The sequence below is a fragment of the Filicampus tigris genome, chromosome 8 (assembly GCF_054856515.1).
Source record: "Filicampus tigris isolate MCC_2025a chromosome 8, RoL_Ftig_1.0, whole genome shotgun sequence".
Taxonomy (NCBI): Eukaryota; Metazoa; Chordata; class Actinopteri; order Syngnathiformes; family Syngnathidae; genus Filicampus; species Filicampus tigris.
Genome location: NC_141224.1, coordinates 3866097 through 3886380, shown reverse-complemented (window position 1 = coordinate 3886380; position 20284 = coordinate 3866097). Strand labels below are relative to the sequence as shown.

Here is a 20284-nt window from a genome sequence, read left to right as displayed (position 1 = left end):
CCCGTAAATGACACGTAAGTGCCTTTGTTTCCTCTTAAAATAACCTTGCGTTATTTTGCTAGAATTCTTTTATAAAAACTGAAAAGTGAAAACGTATTAAAACGAAAAAGTTTTGCAATAAAACACAATAACATTGCGTTATTACTAAATCTTATAATATTCTCCTGATGTCCCCTGGCTTGCTCAGTTCCACATCGTCTTTATCACATCACACGGTCTTGTGTTGGCAGCTAAATGTTATCTTGGTTAATCAGTTGAAGCAATTCAATCCACTCATAATACTCCCAGCCATTAAGTGGATGTGCATAAGACATGAGCCTGCTTTTTTGTTAATTTTTTTTTGTTGCCGACCAACGAAATGTAATGACTGAAGTGCTTTAAAAGAACGAGGACGGACGGGGTCGGAGGACGATTATTTTTATGAATAAGGACGGAGGGTCGAGGACGGAAGGGTACCCACGTCGCGGACGGAGGAAGGTAAATTTACAAATGTTTGTGGAGAAAATGATACTTTTTTTAATTATAACGTTGAGCAGACGTATTTTTTTTTACCGGTGAAAGTGACTCACGTCAACTGAGAGGCAGCGTGTTCAAGTTAGACAGAGAGTGGGAATTTAGAGCTCTCAACACCACAATGGAGTTGCGTGCTCCCAGCGCTGCCCAGCCTTATTTGCATACAAGGAAACGTGTGTTAACCTGAGTAAAAAATTAAATCTATGTCGGATTTATAAGATTGCTGCGTTGTTGGTCTGTCTGTCTTATTTCCGGCTCCTATTTTTGGGTGTAATTGCAGCTGAATTTCGTTCACTTGATCATTGCAGTATCCCTACATCCACGTCAACAATGTTTGAGGCTTGTGAACTTCAAGACTCGTACGCGCGACAGCGTCTCCCAAATTCATTCTGACTCACTCACATCACTGGACTGTAAATGGTCGTTGTTGCTTTTGAACAACGGTTTCCGTGATACTGGTTTCCCTGAAAGTTGGTACGCTTCGCGGAATCTGCTGTGGAGAACGATCAGCTGGCAGCACATTTGCGCAATCGGCAGCGTGAAATGTGCGTGACGAGAGCCAATCAGGCTACAGATTTTCCTTCTCTATTTAGAAAGTTAAAAAGTCATCACGAAATCATGGGAACAGGTCAACGACGGGCAGCTGAAAGAAGCCACCACCACTCACGAGGAGGTTTTGACAAATTCCTCGCCGTGGCAGCCAGTTAAAATTGCATCAATCGGTTAAAATTGCATATGGTGACGAATGAATGGATTTGTGAGAAAAAAAAAGAATGGGATATTTGTCCATATGAGGTTTCCACCGGAGTGACAATGTGCTGCTTACCCTTTTTTCTGCGGTCAACTAGGTGATGCATGTTGCAATGACGGCAAACTGTGCAAACCATCTCAAGTGTCCTCCCCTAATCTGCTTAAAAGGAACACGGCACTTGAACCCTTCAACAAGCGACACACAAAAAAAAGTTTGCATTTTATTTCCTTTGGGCACTTTCAACAAAAATCAGTAGTTTTTAAAATAGGAGCCTCCACCAAAGGGTTGACATTTCTCTTGGACTTTCAAAAAAATAAATAAATAAAAATAGGAAAAGAAAAAAAAAAATAGAACAGAAAATGCGGGAACATTTGCTTTACCTGATGTTTGGATTCTTTTGTATGATTTTTTTCTTTCCATCCTCATCTCAACTGTAAACCTTTATTTGACGACAACATAAATGAGTCTGTCCTTTAAAAACAAGTTGATCTGGCATGGGTGGTCCTTCAAAGTGAATCTTTGCTTCCTCTACTGATTGGTCGAGTGGCTTGTTAATGGGTTCATTCAAAGCCCCTAAAAAGTCTGTTTCATGAAAAAAAAGAAAGGAAAAAAAAACCCCAAACAGATTTGCTATCCCGCACCAGACAAAGAAAGCTTTGGAAAAGGGCCTGACGAGCGCTCCTCTAAGGCACACCGCCAACCCTGCAGAAGTTTGGACTCTGACGACACCCGCTGGCCTCGCTTTTGGCATCTTAGCGTCTTGGGCCGCGACATGCTAACTGGCTAACAGTTAGCATGCCTGCTGCGCCGCCGTGACGGATGACGGCCAAAACTGTCATTTCCAGCGTCGCCCTAGTGGATCCAAGGACATTTGTGGATTTTGAAGAGCAGTTCTGTTGCATTTCACTTCTTCGGGTGGATTAGGGAGTATTCGATTCATCGTTTCAGCCCTCTTGTTGAGGATGCAGGGTAAGCGTGAATGATGGCGAACAAAGTCACTCACTCTACAGTGTTTTCATAGATGTCGTTGCCTCGAGGGCGGAGACAATTCTTCAAATAACGACTAATATAGCCAACAAAGTCAAACTAAATAACCATCTGTGGTGGGAATCACTGACTTATTCTCGACTCAGTGTAAAGGCATTTGTATCAAGAGGACCACATAGCTGACTTGAGCTAACAGCTGACAGCCAAAAGAGGCCAACTGAATAAGTGGCTGTGTCGGGAACCATTGACTCCTTCCCTAGTCACGAACCACCATGGAAGGTTTGGGGGAAGTGTGGGGCTGAAACGATGAATCCAATACAAGTAAAACCTCGGCCTGCAGGCTTGTCACTTGCTGCGGCCGCCCGACCGGGGCGTGCTTCGCGACGTCCTCGCAACACACCTATCCGCGCCTCCGCCATGACGAGAGCTCAAGAGAGTCAACCTCGGCACAATCAGAGCGCACGCGAGGACCAAGCGCTGTACACTTGTGACGCTGCGATGTCACTTCCTGCGTGGCGGCGGACGCCTCGGTGCGCAGAAGAAGAAAGAGGGTGCCCGACAGCAGGGGGCGGGAGAGAGCAGGAATGCGGCTGATGGGGCGAGCGAGGGGCTTGAGCTGTTTTGTCCTTCCTTCCGCTTGAGCGCCGTCTCCAGGTGGCGCGGGGCGTCCCTCAGGGCGCCCATTTGCGTCATACCTGATGGAAGCAGTCGCCGGGCGCCTTCCCGGGCACGCTTCTCCACCGCTCGGCTCTCTTGATGGCCTCCGACACGACGCACACGGACGACGTCAGCGCCACCAGGAACAGCAGGTCTGACAAACAGGAGACAAAGTGACATGCAATAAATTTGGAGAAGCCACTATTCTACCGATGAACCCACCAATCGATTGGATAAAAATGGATTTGGTATCCCAATACAATGACATGCGCATGTGAGGTGCAGGTATTATTTTGTCCACTGGGGGTCACTGTTTCCCCCGAACGGTTCCATTTTGTCCCCCTCACTTCAGTCTGTCCCGTTGCGACCACACTCGGCAATTTTGGGCAAATGTGAGGCTTTTTGTGTGCTCACCAAACACGCTGAGGCTCTCGGTCTGGAAGACGCGCTGCAGCGGCGGGAAGTAGATGACCAGCAGCTGGCCCATGATGGACGCCAGCACGGCCAGGCAGAACGTGCGGTTGCTGCACAGGCCCATCTCGTGGACCAGACGGGTCTGCGCGTACGCACAAACACAAGCGCAGGCTTTCATCATTGGCTGCTACCCAAACGTATTCGAGCAAGGATCTGGTGATGGCTCAAATGCATCCTGGCGGTTTTATGGCTAGCGAGCTCACCTGTGAGCGCGAGCTGAGCGCGTTGAACATGTCGAAGAAGACGAAGCAGGTGAAGGTCATGGTGGTGTCTCGGGGGGTGATCTCGTTGTCCTGCAGCTGCAAGACGCAAGATGGAGACGACGGGGGTGAGGACGACGGGAGGGAGGGAGGGAGGGAGGAAGGAAGGAAGGAGACGGGCGGACGGGAGGGAGGGAGGAAGGAAGGAAGGCGGGGTGGGGTCAAGGGTCGCGACCTCTCTCCAGAAGACAAAGAGCGTCCCGCAGACGATGATGAAGGCCGACACCAGAACTTTGACGATGAGGCCGCGCGTGATGATGCTGTCGGAGACGTTGCGAGGAGGCTTCAGGATCACCGCGCGGTCCACCGGCTCCACGCCCAGACTGAACGCACACACGCACGCACGCACACATAAGGACCTCCAAGTAGCATTTCAAGCCAGACTTCGACTCTCAAGCCAGCGTTGCAATTTCAAGCTAGGGTCACAGAGGCTAAAGTAGGGTTTCAAATCCAGGATAGGGTATTAAGCAAGTTTTAGGGCTTCAAGCCTAGGTTTGAGGTTTCAACGTAGCGTTGGTTACCTTTGCGCGGGCGGCCCGTCCATGATGATGTTGATCCACAGGATCTGCATGGCGTTCAGCGGGTTGGGGAAATTCATCAGCGTGGCCAAGGAGATCAGGGTCAGTGCCGCGATGCTCCTGTAGGGGGCGGAAGGGAGGTCACGGAAACGGCGGTGGCCTGCTAACAGCGCTTCTCTTTTGCAAACTCGTCACTTCATCGGTATTACAATCAACAACAGCCGATTCATTTGCTTTTTCTACGATTTCCTCCCATCGATCATCGCAATTACTTTGGGCTGACTTTCAAAGCCGGCATCGCGTCTGCGTTTTATTTTGGAGGGCGCGCCGCGACACGACGAGACGAGACGACTCACGTGCTGAGTTGGAAGCGCACAAAATTCTTGATGTTGTTGTAGATTCCTTTTCCCTCCTCGATGGCTGACCTGCAAGCAACAGAAAGCGAGACGCGCGCGTGAGGAGCACGCGGGCGGGTCCGCTCGGAGCCGAGGCCCATCGCGGGCTCATCCCCGAGTCTGAGTGGGCCGGTCGGGCTCACATGATGGTGTTGAAGTCGTCGTCCACCAGGATCATGTCGGCGGCCTCCTTGCAGACGTCGGTGCCGGTGCGGCCCATGGCCACGCCGATGTCGGCCGCCTTCAGCGCCACCGCGTCGTTGACGCCGTCGCCCGTCATGGCCACCACGGCGCCGATGTTCTGCAGGGACTACGCCGCCCGCGCAAAAGGCCACCGCTTACTCTTACGCTCGGCAACTTCGAATCAAGCCAAGGCGGCTCTGCTTTCGTTTGCTCGCCGCGCGCGCGTGTGTGTGTGTGCGTGTCTGTCCGCGTGAATGACATTTTGCGCGCGTTTGCCTTGTGCAGGTGTGCTTTTGTGTTTGTCACCTTGACGATCTTGAGCTTGTGTCTGGGGCTGGCCCTGTAGAAGACTGAAACCTGCGCACACACAAAGATGTGCTCAGAGGCGGGCCCTTGCCTTGCCTTGAGCGCGCCACGGATGTTACACACGAGTGCGTCTTACTCGAGGGACAATTTGCGAGAGCTGCTGCAGGTCCAGCCGGTCCACCTCCTCTCCTGACAAACACTCGCCTCCTTTCGACCACAGGCCCAGGCGACTGGCTGCGCACGCACGCACGCACACATACACAGTTAAGAGAAAGCCAACGGATGTTACACTGCTTTATCCTCATCGGTTTCTCAAAACACAACGCCAGCCTTTGTATGCTTTTTTGTTTTTGTTCGTTTGTTTTAAAGCGGAAGTCAGCGCAAACATACTTTTTTCAAGAATATGTTATATACAAGCCCACTAGTTGAAACAGGGCATTCTGATATATATTGCGTTTGTGGAATATAAGTTAAGTAGCAAAATGCACTCGTTTTTAGCCATCTCTGGGGGGGCGGCCATTTTGTCTTCTGTCGACTGTAAATGACATCACAACTGCTCACAACGACCGATCACGGCTCAGATTCAGAAAACAGGTCAGCTGTGATTGGTCGTTGTGAGCAGTTGTGATGTCATTTTCAGTCGACAGAAGACAAAATGGCCCCGAGATGGCTAAAAACAAGTGCATTTTGCTACTTAACTTATATTCCACAAATGCTATATTTATCAGAATGCCCTGTTTCAACTAGTGGGCTTGCATAAAACATATTCTTGAAAAAAGTATGTTTGCGCTGACTTCCGCTTTAAGCCAGGAGGAGCGCATCCACAAAGGTTGAAGGCACGCAAGTGGACGGTTGCTGTCTGTTGACGACGTTTCGACTTCAATCCAAAAGGCCCCTTCGATTAACCGACCTACAACTTCTTCGGGTCCCCAATCGACAGTTTGTTTGTATCTTGAGTCAAGCGCGCATGCGCCTGTACGTCCAAGTTTGCACCTTGGATTACGTGAATCTGGCAGAGAGTGAAATAGGGAGGATGATGGCGTTCATCGCAGGTGACGGCAGCCGTCCTCTGCGCGACCCAGAAAATCAGGCGCACTGACACTTTCCTCTCCGAGCGCCGCAGGAGCGAGACGTTCGGGAGCGAGACTTTCACTTGTTGTAGTTTTTGCTTTTCTGCCCTCGGCTTTGTGTCTTTTTCTGCTTGGCTTTGGGCACTGTGCGTGAATGTAGCTCTTTGTTACAGGATCAAGAAAGTCTCTCTTTCTCTCTCAAGAAGAAGAAGGGACATTCACGCCGCGTCAAGAACGAGAGGCTTAACAGAAGCCATCTCGCTGGCACTAGAGAGGCCGTCTGTCGCCGGGAGGAGGTCTGAGGCCTCACCGCGTGGCCTGCCCAACAATGTCCCGACGTCTCTGCCCTCAAAGCTGAACTCATTCAACGGGAAGGACGGCCGGCCCTAACGTGAGCCGGGCGACTTTGCGCCATTGCTGACCAGCGGCGGAGAACGCAGCCACCGAGGCAAAGTGAGGCGAGTCAAGAAGCCTTTTGGAATTGAAGTCAAACATCCTCGGCAAACAGCAGCCGGTTGCCGAGAACGACGAGAGCACCGCACGCTTCTTGTGCCCGTCTGACCTATGGAGGCGGCCGTCTCCTGGGAGTCTCCCGTGATCATCTTGATGGCGACGCCCGAGCTGATCAGCGTGCCCACCGCCTCTTTGACGCCCGACCTGGGCGGGTCGATGATGCCCACCAGGCCCAAGAAGGTCAAAGTTCCCATCTCGTACCCGGAAGCGAACGCCAGCACTGAGGGGAGAGAGACGGAGTGGGTGGGGTGGGGTCGGGCTGAGGCGGCCGGCGCGAAGTTGGCGTGCGGACCTCGGAGGCCGGCGGTGCCCATGTAGCTGATGTGCTGCTGGTAGAGCTCCGCCTGCTGCTGGGTGAGGGGAAAGGCGCTCCCTCGGCTGTTGTAGGAGCTGCAGAAGCGGATCACCTGCTCGTAGGCGCCCTTCACAAACAACGCGCCCGCCTTGTCCTGCCGCGCGGGCAACACATCACAAGACAGTTACGCTTGCGTCGACACGTTCACATTGCCAATCCGATGGATTAAAAAAAAAAAAATGGTTCAACGAATACAAATCGCAAGAAAAAGGATGCGAACCTCTAAGCCAAGAGTCGGCAAAGGCTACTTTTTTTTTTTCCTTACCTGGATGTATAAGAAACTATATCGTGTGGTGCAGTTATGAATTAAATGAACAGCAGGTTTCAAAGGCTTCCAACATTTTGTCTTGCAACGCCATGACTGACACGTGTCACCCGTGTGCGGACGTTAGCCACGTTACGCACCTGCTGTGTGCGGTGAACGCAGCGCACCGCCATCCACTTCTTGTCGGAGGTGAAGGGGAGCTCCTCCAGACGCACGTACTCCTGCTGAACGCCTTCCAGGCCCATCTGCGACCCAGCGGGAACAGGAACAGGAACCACAAGTCAATGGCTGGCTCGGGTATGGCTCCCTGTCCACTAGGTGGCGCACTACACAGCCAGCCGCCCACTCATCTGGAGTCACAACTGTGGCCCACAAATCAACACCCCACTCCACGAAGATTACTTTTTGGCATGTGTCGGCGATGACAATTCCTGGACTGAATTTTGGCCTCTGCACCTCGCCGAATATATTATTATTTGAGCAACCAAGTTTTTACTGGCCTGATTTCAAACCGAGTGATTCGTCAATTTGTTACATATATCGTTGCCGCTGGGCGGATTCCAGCGTCCATTTTCAGAAAGACCCCGAAAACGCCTCACCTGGTCAGTCCTTAACATTGCATCGTCAAAGTGAGCAAGCCATTTTCAACGCTACGGATTGCGCAATCATTTGTAAAAATAATAGCAGCACGGGCCACACGTGTGCGCTGACCACTAGCTTCTATTCATGAAAAATAGCACCTTTCGCAAAAACGTTCCAGCCCGACGCCAGCGATATGCAACATGAGGCGATTATGGATTTGACGTCCCTGATGAAAAGGCTTTTGGTGCTGTTGGGGGGGAGCCAAGGCGTCCGGCTCGGCGCGTCCTCTTACCTTCATGGCGAGGGCCATGAGCGCTCCCTCCGTGGGCCGGCCCAGCAGAGTCCCGTTCCGGATGACCGAGTCGTTGCACACGCAGCCCACCTGAACGCACGCACGCATACGGACATTAACAAGCAATCATCAATCGATCACTATTCCTTATTTAGTCGTGGGCTGACCTCCACAATCTTGCTGAGCGAAGGGTGAGAAAAGCCGTGGACGATTTCTCCATCGGCTAAAACCTCTCCGGCGCCGTTGTAGCCCACGCCCGTCACCTGGACCAAAACAACAGTCAGCAGGAGAACACACACACAACAACGAAAAAAAAGTACAATCAGGGCTTCTTTTCCAGCTCATTTTCACCTAAGTGTCAATTTTGCAGGAGACTTTTGAATCTGAAAGACTGGTGAGACATCTTCCTGGGCCAAAGATTGTCAGATCAAACACAGGGCAGTTTTGGGATTTGCTGGGCCTTCACTTACAAACGTGGAAAGGGAGCGAGAAAGGGGAGGAGTCTCGGTATGTGACTTGGATGCTTGTTCTTTCACTTGTCTTTCAGCGAATCAAGGTCTCCTGCATACATTACTGAAGACAATTTCAATCTCAACATGCAAGAAAAGAAAAAAAAAAACAAGTGGACGAAAATGAGGAAGGAAAACAAGGATAACGCCAACACAACTAGACCCCCCCCCGAAAAAAAAAAAAAAAACAAGTAAAAGAAGAAAAAGAACACAAAGAAGAATAAGTAGAAGAGCAAACGGAAGGGGAATAAAACAACAAGTGGAAGAGCAAGGAGGAGCACAAGCAGGGGGATGAGTAGAAGCAGTTAGAGGAACAAAAAGAAAAGAAGAAGCTCTTCTTTAAGTCGGGGGAGGCGCTGCGAGACGAGGCCAGCAAAGGCCAGCGTGGTCCACCTCGGCGTGGACGCCGTCCGACGTGAACATCTGCGCGACGGTCATCTCGTTCTTGGTCAGCGTTCCCGTCTTGTCCGAGCAGATGACGTTGCAGCAGCCTGCCGGTGCACAAACGGCAGGTCACAAGGCGGGCGCGCTTAAGCGCACGCGTCGACGGCGCCGCGCCTACTCAGCGTCTCCACGATGGGAAGCTTCTTGACGATGGCTCGCTTCTTGACCATGCGCATGACGCCCAGCGCCAGCGTCACCGTCACCACGATGGGGAGACCCTCAGGAATGGCCGCCACCGCCAGACTGCGGGGAGAGAGCGCCGTTAGCAGCAACTACGTGTGGCACACTCGCCTTCACGTGGCGCGGCAACGTCGCTAGGGGCCGGGAACGACAATCGTTTTTCCATGCATCGTTCGGCGTATTAAAAAGATTCCGAATCGATTCGTAGGTATTAATAATCGCTATTTAAAGTTTCCATAAAAAAAAACTAAAAGCACGGGCAAGTGATTAAGTGCGTTTGTACGTCAGATGTCTGTGCTAGGCTGAGCTAATACGTGACAAGATGGCGGAACAAGCGAAACCTCATACGAGCACAGCAAAGTCAAAGTGTGAAATATAAATCATTGCTCTTATGGAGTTTTTGGTTTTTAAAAAGGTACCAGTGTTTTGCATGGACTATAAAAAATAAGCCAAGGTAGTGATGCCAAGACGTGGCAAAAATGAAGAGAACACCCTCGTTTCGTCCGTTTCTTGCTCATTTGAAATTGCAGCCACAACTAAAGCCGAGAAGAAAAATAGCGCAGAAGAGTTGCCGTCTCGCCATTTTCTGGATCAGAACCAAAATCACATCCCTTTAGTATTCCAACAGCTACTGACAAAAACAGCGCTTTTTTTTTTTTTGAGGCCATGTTGCGCGCTTTCGCTACAGTTTGTAGTCACGCGAAAGACTTTCGGTGCTAGCAGACATTTGACGAAAACAAGACGGGCCGATCGTCTTCCCACAATCGGACGCAAGTTGCGCGTCAAATGAAAAAACACTTTCATGTCTTCGGCGGCTCCTCCCTCAACCAGCTGAGCCAAATTGCGCTCGGAGCCGCTTTGCCAGCCAACGAGTGGTGCTCTTGTTGCTAACCTGACGCCGATGGTGAACATGTCCATGATCCTCTTGCCCTGCAGCCAGCCCACCAGCATGATCACGCCTGCGGGAAGCACACGCCGCGCCATCAGCCACAAGAGCCGCAACAGAGCCGGCGAGCCGGGGGCGACTGACCGATGATGCCGAAGGAGTAGAGCGAGAGCTGCTTGCCCAGCAGGTCCATGCTCTTCTGCAGCGGCGTCTTGGGAGCCTGCCGCCCAACACAAACACCCAGTCAGCGGGCCGCCGCGTCTCGGCGCCGAAGCGCGCCGGCCAACCGGACGGGGACGCACCTCCTCCGCCTGCATCATCTTGAAGACCTCGCCGAACTCGGAGTTCTCCCCGGTTCCGATGACGATGCCCTGCCGAGCCGGCGCAAGGAAGGTCGCGTTAGCAGACGGGCAGCGGCGGACGTCAACGCGTGCTACACGTTATGCGCAATGCGTCGTCACATGCGGACGATGCGGCGCTTTGCCGCCATCCAGAATTGTCCCGCTCAATGTAGATGTAAAAAAAAAAAAATGAGCTGAATGTCTTCAGCTGATCGGAAGCCGCAATCATCACCTGATTGCGTAATCAGACCAACACGCTGGCTGTATTCTAATTGACTTGATCACTTTGCATCCGTGTACAAAAGTGACTCCTGATTAGCTTCGCAGCACGTTAGCGTCGTGAGAGATCCGCAGGTGCGCCGCAGTTGTTGTGTGAGTGTTTTGTTTTTTTCCAAACTGTCTCCTGGAAGCCGCTCATGCACACCGAGGAGCTTCCAAATATACTTGAGTCACTATTTGTTGTATAATACAAATATAAATAAATAAAAAAAGCGAGGTTTTTCCCAATTAACAGCTGGGAAGTTTTCATTTGCAGATGGATTGTCAAACAACACTTTTTTTTTCTTTTTTTTTTTTTAAATCAAGAAATTCAGCACCGTCTTGTAATTAAAAAAAATCTAATCAAATCGAAGGTCAAAAAATAAATTGGTTACTGCACGTGGGTGTGTGTGTGTGGGGCCAAATGTGTCCAGTTAAGGGGCGTGGCCAAGTCAGTGACATCGGAAGCTGAAGTCTAGCTGGCCCGCCTTGGTCTGCATGTGAGCGCCTGGGCGTGAGTTGATGCCTACAGCAGCTCCTTTCAAATGTTCTTATTTCCTGTTTCTGTGACGAAAGTGTATCCCTGCTTTTTCTTTTTGTCCCCCCCCCCCCCCCCAGATCGAGCGGTAGCGCATGTGAAGCTCGTTCTAAACTCCCAACACATAGCATCAATTTAAACCACGGCTCATAACTCCAAAAACGGCTGAGGTATTCTAACAAGCGCATAAAGTCTGTGCAAATATTGCTGCCGTGGCAACTGGCCTTCCCTCACGGGACGACGAGGGCGTGTACCTATCTGACTGTCCTTCTGCCCGTCTGTCGTTTTGTGTACCTTGGCTTTGCCGCAGCGCACCAGCGTGCCCATGAAAGCGATGTTGGCGCGGGAGGCCATGCCGCTGTTGCTGGCGGCCGGCTGGTGCGCCGTAGACTTGGAGCAGGGCGCCGTCTCCCCCGTCAGACTGGACTCGTCCACCGAGAGGTCGCTGGCCTGCCGCGTTGGGTGGGGGAGGAGGGGAAGGGGGGGGGGGGGTGGGAGGAGGGGGGCGTTCAGTGGCAGAAGCGGAAGCGACATCAACGCGAGCGTGCGTGCGCTCACCTCGAAGAGGCGCAGGTCCGCCGGCACGCGCTCTCCCACCGCCAGGCACACGGTGTCTCCCGGGACGAGTTCCCGGGCCAGCATGTTGTGCAGATGACCTTCGCGGATGCTGAAACCACCACCACCATCATCATCATCATCAGTACATGGAAGGATTATTGTGCTGCATCATTCACCTGCTTTTGAATGCTACTTACCAACATTTCCCACTCGCAAACGCTTCCGCGTTAGCAGAATTATTTTTTTTGTGTGTTTTTTTTAATACTTCAGTAAGTCCCAGTTTACATCATGGGGGCAGCACTGAGCTCTACCGGATGACATAATGAAGTGCAAGAAAACAGGGCGGAGCAAGTGCCCGACTAAAGTTCGTCAGCCAGAACCTGCTGTTGTATGCTCTCTTTCTATGTCTTGCTGCTAAAGTGAGCAAGACATAGAAAGAGGGTGCTAAAGTGAAACTTTTCTTTGCCATATTATGGTGGATGGGCCCCAACTAGTCCAAAGACCACACTGTATTGTGATTCCTATTTAAGAATGAAGCGGATGAAGTCATCTCTTTTCATCAATCTCAGGTTGACATTTTGCGCCGTAGCGCCCTCTGCTGTCGACTGAAAGTGACGTCAACGATGGCGAACATCACCGATCTGTTTTCTGGCTTTGGTCAACTGAAGTCCGCAATGCGAGCGCGAGGACACATAAATGCGATTTCAGTCAGCGGGGGCGGTCCAGGCAACATGGCACGGCAACACAACACGTTGCTTTAACTGCGTGGGCGTGCGAGTTGGCACACATCTGGAAATTCAAACACTTTGATTTCAAACCGAGATGGAATGAATTCAGTTATGTATCCTTCAGTCTTCACTAGATTAGAGATAGACCGATATGCTTTTTTTAGGGCCGATACCGATTATTAGTAGTCAAGGAGGCCGATAACCGATATTTGGAGATGATATTCGTTTTCAGTAAAAAGGAAAATATTGGCATCAAAATCTAAAGAAAATTTTACTCTTAACTTTGTTGCAATGTCTTTAAGCATGTTTATTGAGCAATGTTTCAGGTTTGCATAATGTTGATTTTTTTTTTAAATTATTATTTCTAGAAATTTTTGGCAATCTGCATCTCTGTTATAAAATTTCAACAAAAAGTTGTCAGCATGTCTTAAAAAGGATAAATGAAAATGTAATTGCTCCATGTAATTTTCTACAGTAATGAAAATTTAAAAATGACAGAAATGCTCAACTTTCACATATCTTTGTTTTGATTTCCACAATTTTTAACCAATTTACGAGAGTTTTAAAAAAGGCAGATGCCGACGTTCGTCCAAAAGCCAAATATCGGTGCCGATAATCGGTCTATCGCTACTCCAGATGCTTTAAAAGTGGCAGTTTGAAAATAAAAGTTGAAAAATGGTGATAATAATCGAGATTGAGGGTGCATCTCCCAGGCCGACGCGAGCGGCCGCTGTGAAGTGCTTCCAAACGCAGCTGAACTCATTCCGCAAATTCCAGCAAGGACGAGGAGGACAAACAAGATGCGGAGGCGAATGAGCAGCGGGCCTACCAGTGACACTGCGGCGGGACCAGTTTTCCCAGCTCTTCCAGAGACTTCTCTGAGCGATACTCCTGCCCGATAAACAACAAGAGCAGCAGTGACGTTTCCCGCCGTGCACTGCTTTGCCGCCTGCAGACTCACCTGGACAAAGGCCACGGTGACCACGATGATGATGGCCTGTTGGGAGAGGCGGACGCGGCGGTGAGCGCTAATGCTAACGCTAACAGAGTCAAAGTGGCGTGCCGGTGCGCTTGCCGTACCACGGTGATGCTGATGGCGTCGTCAAACTGCCGCATGAGGACGCTGATGACGGCCGACGCCAGCAGCAGCAGGATCAGCGGATCTTTGAACTGCGGGGGGGGGGGGGGGGGGGGGGGGAGGAGGAGGCAGCGCATCGCAACGTCAACGCCACGACTGGCCACTTTATTTTTGCTCGATGACTCGCCGCATCTGTCGCGCAGCTTGTTTCGTTAAATTTGTCCAAGATGATATAATAGACATTCGAAATGGAAACAATGTGTGATTTTATGATGAAATAAAGGAACATTTCCGACCACAAACCAACACACGTACGCGCGCGGAAAACCAGAGCCGTTGATTGCCGGTAGCGGTTAGCCGTTAGCCGCCCCTACGTTTGCTTCGCTTGTGCCGTGACGGGAACGGCGACGCGGTTTCGCGCGTACCTGCGAGATGTACTTCCTCCATAGCGGCTCGTCCTCGCTGATGTCAAACTCGTTCCAGCCGTGGTAGATCCTGCGTCGCGACACCTCGTCCTCGCTCAGCCCGTACTGAAGGTTGGCCTGCAAGCCGAGGCAACTCTCAAGGCGCGCGGCCTCGAGTTGATGAATGCGCAAGTGCGACGGCGGGTACCTGCAGGGCGCACGCCACCTCGTTGACGGGCAGCTCGCTGGCATTTTTGGAGCTCAGCACGGGAACCATCATGTCATCGTGGCTGCACTCGGCATCCGTGTGGGAAAGCTGCAAGACAAACACGCGCGCGCACGCGTCACAAGTGTCATTCGCGACATGTCATCGTCGTCATGTGCGGAACACTGAAAAATATCAGTCCGGCCGACCCTTGCATTTGCGGTTAGACTCTTTGCAGATTTTCGAGACGACGGTGACGCTGCCTGGAGCCGGCGGCCCCAAGTCAGTAAACACCAAAGCGCTAACTACTACGTCGTTCAGACCCAAACGACCCCTGGCGGCATCGGCACCATCGAAGTAAGTCCCGCGCATCGGTGGGCAGTCAAATGTTGATCGGTTCGCAACAGCTACCCAACGTCGTGTGTGGGAACTTCAACGAGCGTCAACAAGGTGACTTGATGGTGCCTGCAAGCCGGCCTGGACCAGACGGCCGTCAAAGAAAACACAGAAACACCATTCCAGATTCAATTGATATTTTACATCCAGCGGACAGAAACTCAAACAGAAATTCAACGACGAGAAGGTTTTTTTTTTTCCCCTCCTCTTCGGGGATGTGTTTCTTATGGTAGCAAACAGGTTTTGAACCTGTTTTTTTGCTGCATCTTTGGCATCACCCACGAACAATTAGAGAGGTTTGGTTGCTGTCTGTTTAGAAAAAGGGCCATTATAAAATGAGTTGTCAAGTGTCATGGATGGAAAAGTGACGGCAACCACGCCTTGTTCGCCTGAAAATTTGCACTGGTGTTCTCGCCAAAATATTTGTGGCTTAGAAGAACACGTCAAATGTTTGTTTGCTGATAAACAAAGAACAGCGTTCGTGGAAGCCGTCATTTTTTGGGGCAATGTTCAGTGCCTTATACAGTCTCTCAACTGTATAAAGCTACTTATGGGAAATTAATGGACCAGATTCAGAAAGATTTTGACAGATGGGACATAGTCACACTTTCCTTTTTGGGGAGGATTGAAAGCATCAAAATGAATGCTCTCCCTAGTACTTGTTTTTCGTTGGTATTTCAATTTGAAAAGATATAAAAAATGTTTTCTTCTTTCATTTGGCCAAAAAAAAAAAAAAAAGGCCCAGAGTTAAATTTACATGGCTGACCAACAGTATATTTTGTGGAGGTCTTAATTGACCAGATTTTAATCTATACGACTGGGCAGCACAACTGTGTGGAGCTGTGGAGTGTCAAAAACAAAGTAAAGAAACAACATGGTTAAGTCTGGAACAAAGTGCATACCCTGGGTCTTCGCTGCAGGATTTGACATTTTGCTCAAAAGAGGGATGGAAGAAACACAAAATTAAGATTGTGTGGGTAGAGTGTACCTACAACGGGTTAACGTCTCAACAGCTCCCCAAAACCGTCGGTCGTCTTTGGGATTACGCTTGAAAACCTGAAGTTTTCCCAGAAATTCAACACCTACAAAATAATTCATATCTCAGCCCCTGTAGCAGACAGAAACTTAATTCCAAGAGATTTTGAGACCATAGACATGTGGCTTGCACACATGTCCCGAGTTTATTCATCTTTACTGTTTCAATCAAAGATGTAAAAATAAAGTGTCAGTGTAAGAGAAGCACTATTTTTAATTTTAAAAATCGAGTAGTAATTACCATCCTCTATCTTGTTAGAAAGACGTCGATATTGTCATTGTCCACAAACATATATCTTAACTAGCGATAGACCGATTATCGTCCGGGCCGATTATTGGGACCGATATTTGCCATTTTGGCGATTATCGGCATCGGCCTTTTTTTTTTTTTTCATTTTAAGGCCGATCAATTAAAAACTTCTTTATTCGTGCTTGCTGCAGCGTGTTTCTCTCTCTCTCTGTTTGCTGTACGACTGGCCCTGCCTGCATAAGGCAGATTGGCCCGCCCAAAGCACCATCTGATTGGTTCCTTGTGCAGTGCGTACAACATCTAGTAAATCACTAAAGTTGTTTAATAAACATGGGCTTAAAGGCATTTAAAGGAAATCAAGTGTTGGAGTTTTATTTTTCATAAGTTTGATACGATTTTACCCCTTTTTTCTACAAATAAATATCGGCTTCAAATATCGGTTATCGGCCGCCTTGACTACTAATAAATCGGTATCGGCCCTGAAAAAAGCATATCGGTCTATCCCTAATCTTAACCATATATCACGTTCGACTGGTTCTACTGGTTCAAAGTCCGCAAGCGCATCGTCTATATCACTGCCGTTACTCATTTCAAAGCTCCCGCGATTGATGGCGTCCGCCAGTATGACTTGAAAGAATTCCAGAACATCCTTTGCGGGCTCACGATATCGTCACGTGTATATTCCGATGCATTCCATTGGTTAAGAGAACAAAAATTGGATGACAAAAAAAAAAAAAAGAAAATGACGTATATGCTCTCCAGGCTTTAAAGGTAGAAAGACGGTTATGCACTCCCGTCCTTAATGGGTTAATTAACATTTGCAAAAAGATCAACGCCCCTCAGTCAATATCCAGCGCTGTAAAAATATCTGTCCTGGCTGGGTGATCCCTTGAACCGGTCGATATGGATTTTTGGAGGGTGACGGGGTGAGCGAGGTGTGGTTATTTTTGGGCGGCGGTGGCGCTGTGTTGACCACAAAGCCGCCACATGGGAATACACACACCCGAGGGTGGTTCCTGGGTGTGACGGGCGTTGACCGCTGGCGCCACACACACGACGTCAAACAATGTCGTGGAACCAGTCGCACGCTTTGAAAGCAGTGTCACTTTTGGATGGAGATGGCTGGAGGGGGAGGGGCGCGGGGGTTCCACCCCCTGTGGGCTTTTTGGGTGTCAGCAGGTAAGCACAAGTGCAAGAAAACACACAAAAAAACTCATCAGCTGTATTGGAAATCCCGCCTTATCCACTTACTTTGTAGACTTGTAACAATTAATCAGTTCAATTAATTCTCAAATGAAATCGACAAACATTTTCATCATCGATTCATTTCATAACCATGTTTCAAATTGTTTCAATTCCCGCCTGTCGACAGTAAATCTCTGATTTGGCCAGTCGTCCAAGAAAGCAGAGTGATTCTCTTTGAAAAGATGACATTTGCAAACATCTGCTTGGACTTTGAAAAATATTCATCAATATTTTCAACCGGCCCATTTTCTGACAGAGGCTTTGCACCAAACCAGGAACGGAATCATCATCAATTTATGCTTCCGCGCCGTCACTTAGAAATCGTGGCCGGTCTTTCAATTAGGTGATGGAAAGGAAAAAAATGACTTTGATCAGATTCATCAATGAATCAACAAAATAATCAACTGACTGTGATTATTAAAATCACCGGTAGTGCGCAGTCTTCGTTGTCAATGAATTGATTGTTGCGCCTCTACTGAGTAAAGCTCCACATAACAGAATGAGAATCGAAGTTCTTGCCATTGTCAGTGAAAGGTACCTTCACAAGCAAACCTAGCCAGCGACTTTTCATGCTTCTCAGCATTCTCACAAAGGGCCAGAGCATCGCTTGGGCCACGGTGAGCAATATAACGCACGCATGCGGCGAAACACGACCACACCCGTCCAAAACATGAGATCGAAACGTTACACAATGTAGGTATTATCCAAACAAAACAAAAAAAAAGAGAGGGTTCAAACCACCCATATATATTGAAACTGAGCTATCATTGGATAGTGATTTGTACCACGATAAAATGAGCCCCAGTTTGTAAGAATCATTTTAAGGACGAAGGGTTTTTGGCCAAATGAATTGGCCAGGAGTCAATTTTGTAAGCTTCAATAAATTACGGCTTCAACATTTGCTATCAAAATAGATGAAGTGAAGAGTGACGCTTGGTCAACTACATCAAATGATGCATCGTTACTGGAAAAGGTTTGCGATGCTTCACTTGTTGGAGAACAATCCTCGGGAACGATTTGAAGGACTTGACCTAGCTTAGGAAATATGACAATGTTCTCAAATTCACACGCGTCTGGGCGGCCCGCTTCCAAATGGGCCTCGGACCAGCGGCCTGTATTACACAACTCACATGTCAAAAATAAGTCTAAGTACAGGGCTGAGCCAGACAAAATGTGCTTGCTGGCGGCTCGTGTGCCATCAAAACACACGTGCGTTGGGGGAACGTGCTTCAACTACACAGAGAGAGTTGCACTTTTCCGCAGTCGGTAGCGAGGGCAATGCTGAGGCGATGAGCGGACAGCCAACGCGGAACAACGCCGCATTGCCAATTGACGCGTTGCCTGTGACCTTCCTGAAGTCCACCATCATCGCCACTGTTTTCTGGGTGTTCAGCTGCAGGCTGTTGCGGTTGCACCAGGACACCAGCTGGTGCACCTCCCTCCCGGTAAGCAGACTGGTGGCCGCCCGAGGTAAGCTAATGACAGCGGGGCGGTGTCGTCGGCAAACGTTCGCTCAAAGGACTACATGACTGCAGAGTGCAGTGAGTTGAGGAGCTTCGTTTGGCTCAAAAGTAGTGCTTTGCCACCATCTTGGTGCCAAGGAACTATATTGAGCTATAGTGAGTTGAGCTTAATTTAGACAAAAGAAGGGCTTTGCCACCATCTTGATGCCAAGGAACTATATTTACATGCAATGAGGAGGGCTTCATTTAGACAAACTTTTTCTCGGTGCCAAGGATAACTATGTTGATGTGACTTAAGGAGCTTCATTTCAGGGCTGAAACTGATGATTATTTTAATAATCAATTAACCTGCCGATTATTATTTATCTCAATATAGCACTTTTCCTGCCATTTTGTGGTATCTATAGGTAATTAGAAATCTTTTTTGGGGGGGTCAAATATTCACAGATTTTTGGCAACCGTGTGGGAACATTGTAACAACGCAACTTGAAAAGTTGTCAATGAACGATACGGTCAACCAGACGGAAATGTCTGATCATGTCTCAAGTGACTGTTCGCTTGTCAGTCCCAACAAACCTAATGCGTCAACCATCAGGCAAAGTACACATGGGGCGTCTCGGCTTGATGGACATAATAACACAACTTCTTGTGGAGGGTCACACCAGGAACCAAATAAAAGACGGGCGAATGGCAAAATCAAGCGAACATATAGTGACCTGCAAACATGCCAAGCAGCCCAACCTGTGAGCCGGCTGGATGGCTAGCTCGCATCGGCACCTACCTACCTACCTGCCTGCCTGCCTGCCTGTCTGCCTGCTGTCGCAACGTCGACGTCCATGAACCTGCGAGCAAGCCTTCCGCTACCGACCAACCCATCTCGGGCTGGCGGCCTGACAAGCGTCGGCTCCCTAGCGGCCGGGCGGTAGCAGCATGCTAACAGCGGGAAGCTAACGAGCGATCCTTCCGCCTTACTAGCACCACGGCCGGATACGAGCGTCGGTCCGTCGCCAGCCCGCCAGCCAGCCCGCCAGCCCGCCAGCCAGCCAGTCCGCCTGCCTTGCTCCACCGAGATCAAGTCAACAGCGTGAAAGACGGAGCCGCAAGTTAGACTTACCAGCAGATCCCGTTTCTTTACCATCTTCCGTCAAATCGCACCACGGCGCGGAGCCTCCGAGCTCGACAGGCACACTTCTTGTCCACCATGTCAAGCAGATACACTCCACTTCCGGATACGCTTCCAAAACAAGAGCGGAACTTCCGCACTACACTTGATTGGTTGCTTTTGTTTTGTTTGCTTTTCTTTTATGGAAAGCGTGCGCTTACGTTCATCAACATCAAAAGACACGAAGAGATGCTCCGACTTCCGGTGCACTAGACGCACCTTTGAACTGGGAGCTGCGAGTTGGGAGATCCGAGTAAGTCGGAAAAAGGGAGCCCGAATTCACTGACTTTCGTGTGACGTCATTCTTCAATGGCTACACCAAGTTTAGCCTTTCCCCAGTGTTTGTTTTGTTACGTTGAACCTCGTGATTTTGGACTTCTGTTGATTTAGTAACATATGAGTGTTTGATTATCTCAGTCCCTTGTTTGCCTTTTCGTTGTCATGAAGTTAAATTACTTTGAAGTACAAGACTCTTTCCTCACT

General features: G+C 49.5%; 1 protein-coding gene across 1 annotated transcript; it reads right to left on the bottom strand.

Moving 5' to 3' along the window:
* Nucleotides 1-1471: 1471 nt before the first annotated feature.
* On the bottom strand, nucleotides 1472-19917 carry atp2c1 (ATPase secretory pathway Ca2+ transporting 1). Its single transcript, XM_086038104.1, has 27 exons — nucleotides 19754-19917; nucleotides 14254-14361; nucleotides 14067-14183; nucleotides 13644-13733; nucleotides 13525-13560; nucleotides 13393-13454; nucleotides 11836-11944; nucleotides 11572-11727; nucleotides 10443-10511; nucleotides 10285-10360; nucleotides 10147-10213; nucleotides 9193-9317; nucleotides 9024-9121; nucleotides 8289-8384; nucleotides 8122-8211; nucleotides 7388-7492; nucleotides 6920-7076; nucleotides 6677-6847; nucleotides 5181-5278; nucleotides 5045-5095; nucleotides 4699-4865; nucleotides 4517-4585; nucleotides 4164-4280; nucleotides 3818-3965; nucleotides 3586-3681; nucleotides 3323-3464; nucleotides 1472-3062 (listed from the first exon to the last, which is right to left on the bottom strand). The coding sequence occupies exons 1-27, from the start codon at nucleotides 19775-19777 to the stop codon at nucleotides 2941-2943; spliced, it is 2766 nt and encodes a 921-aa protein (XP_085894230.1). The 5' UTR covers nucleotides 19778-19917; the 3' UTR covers nucleotides 1472-2940.
* Nucleotides 19918-20284: the final 367 nt, after the last annotated feature.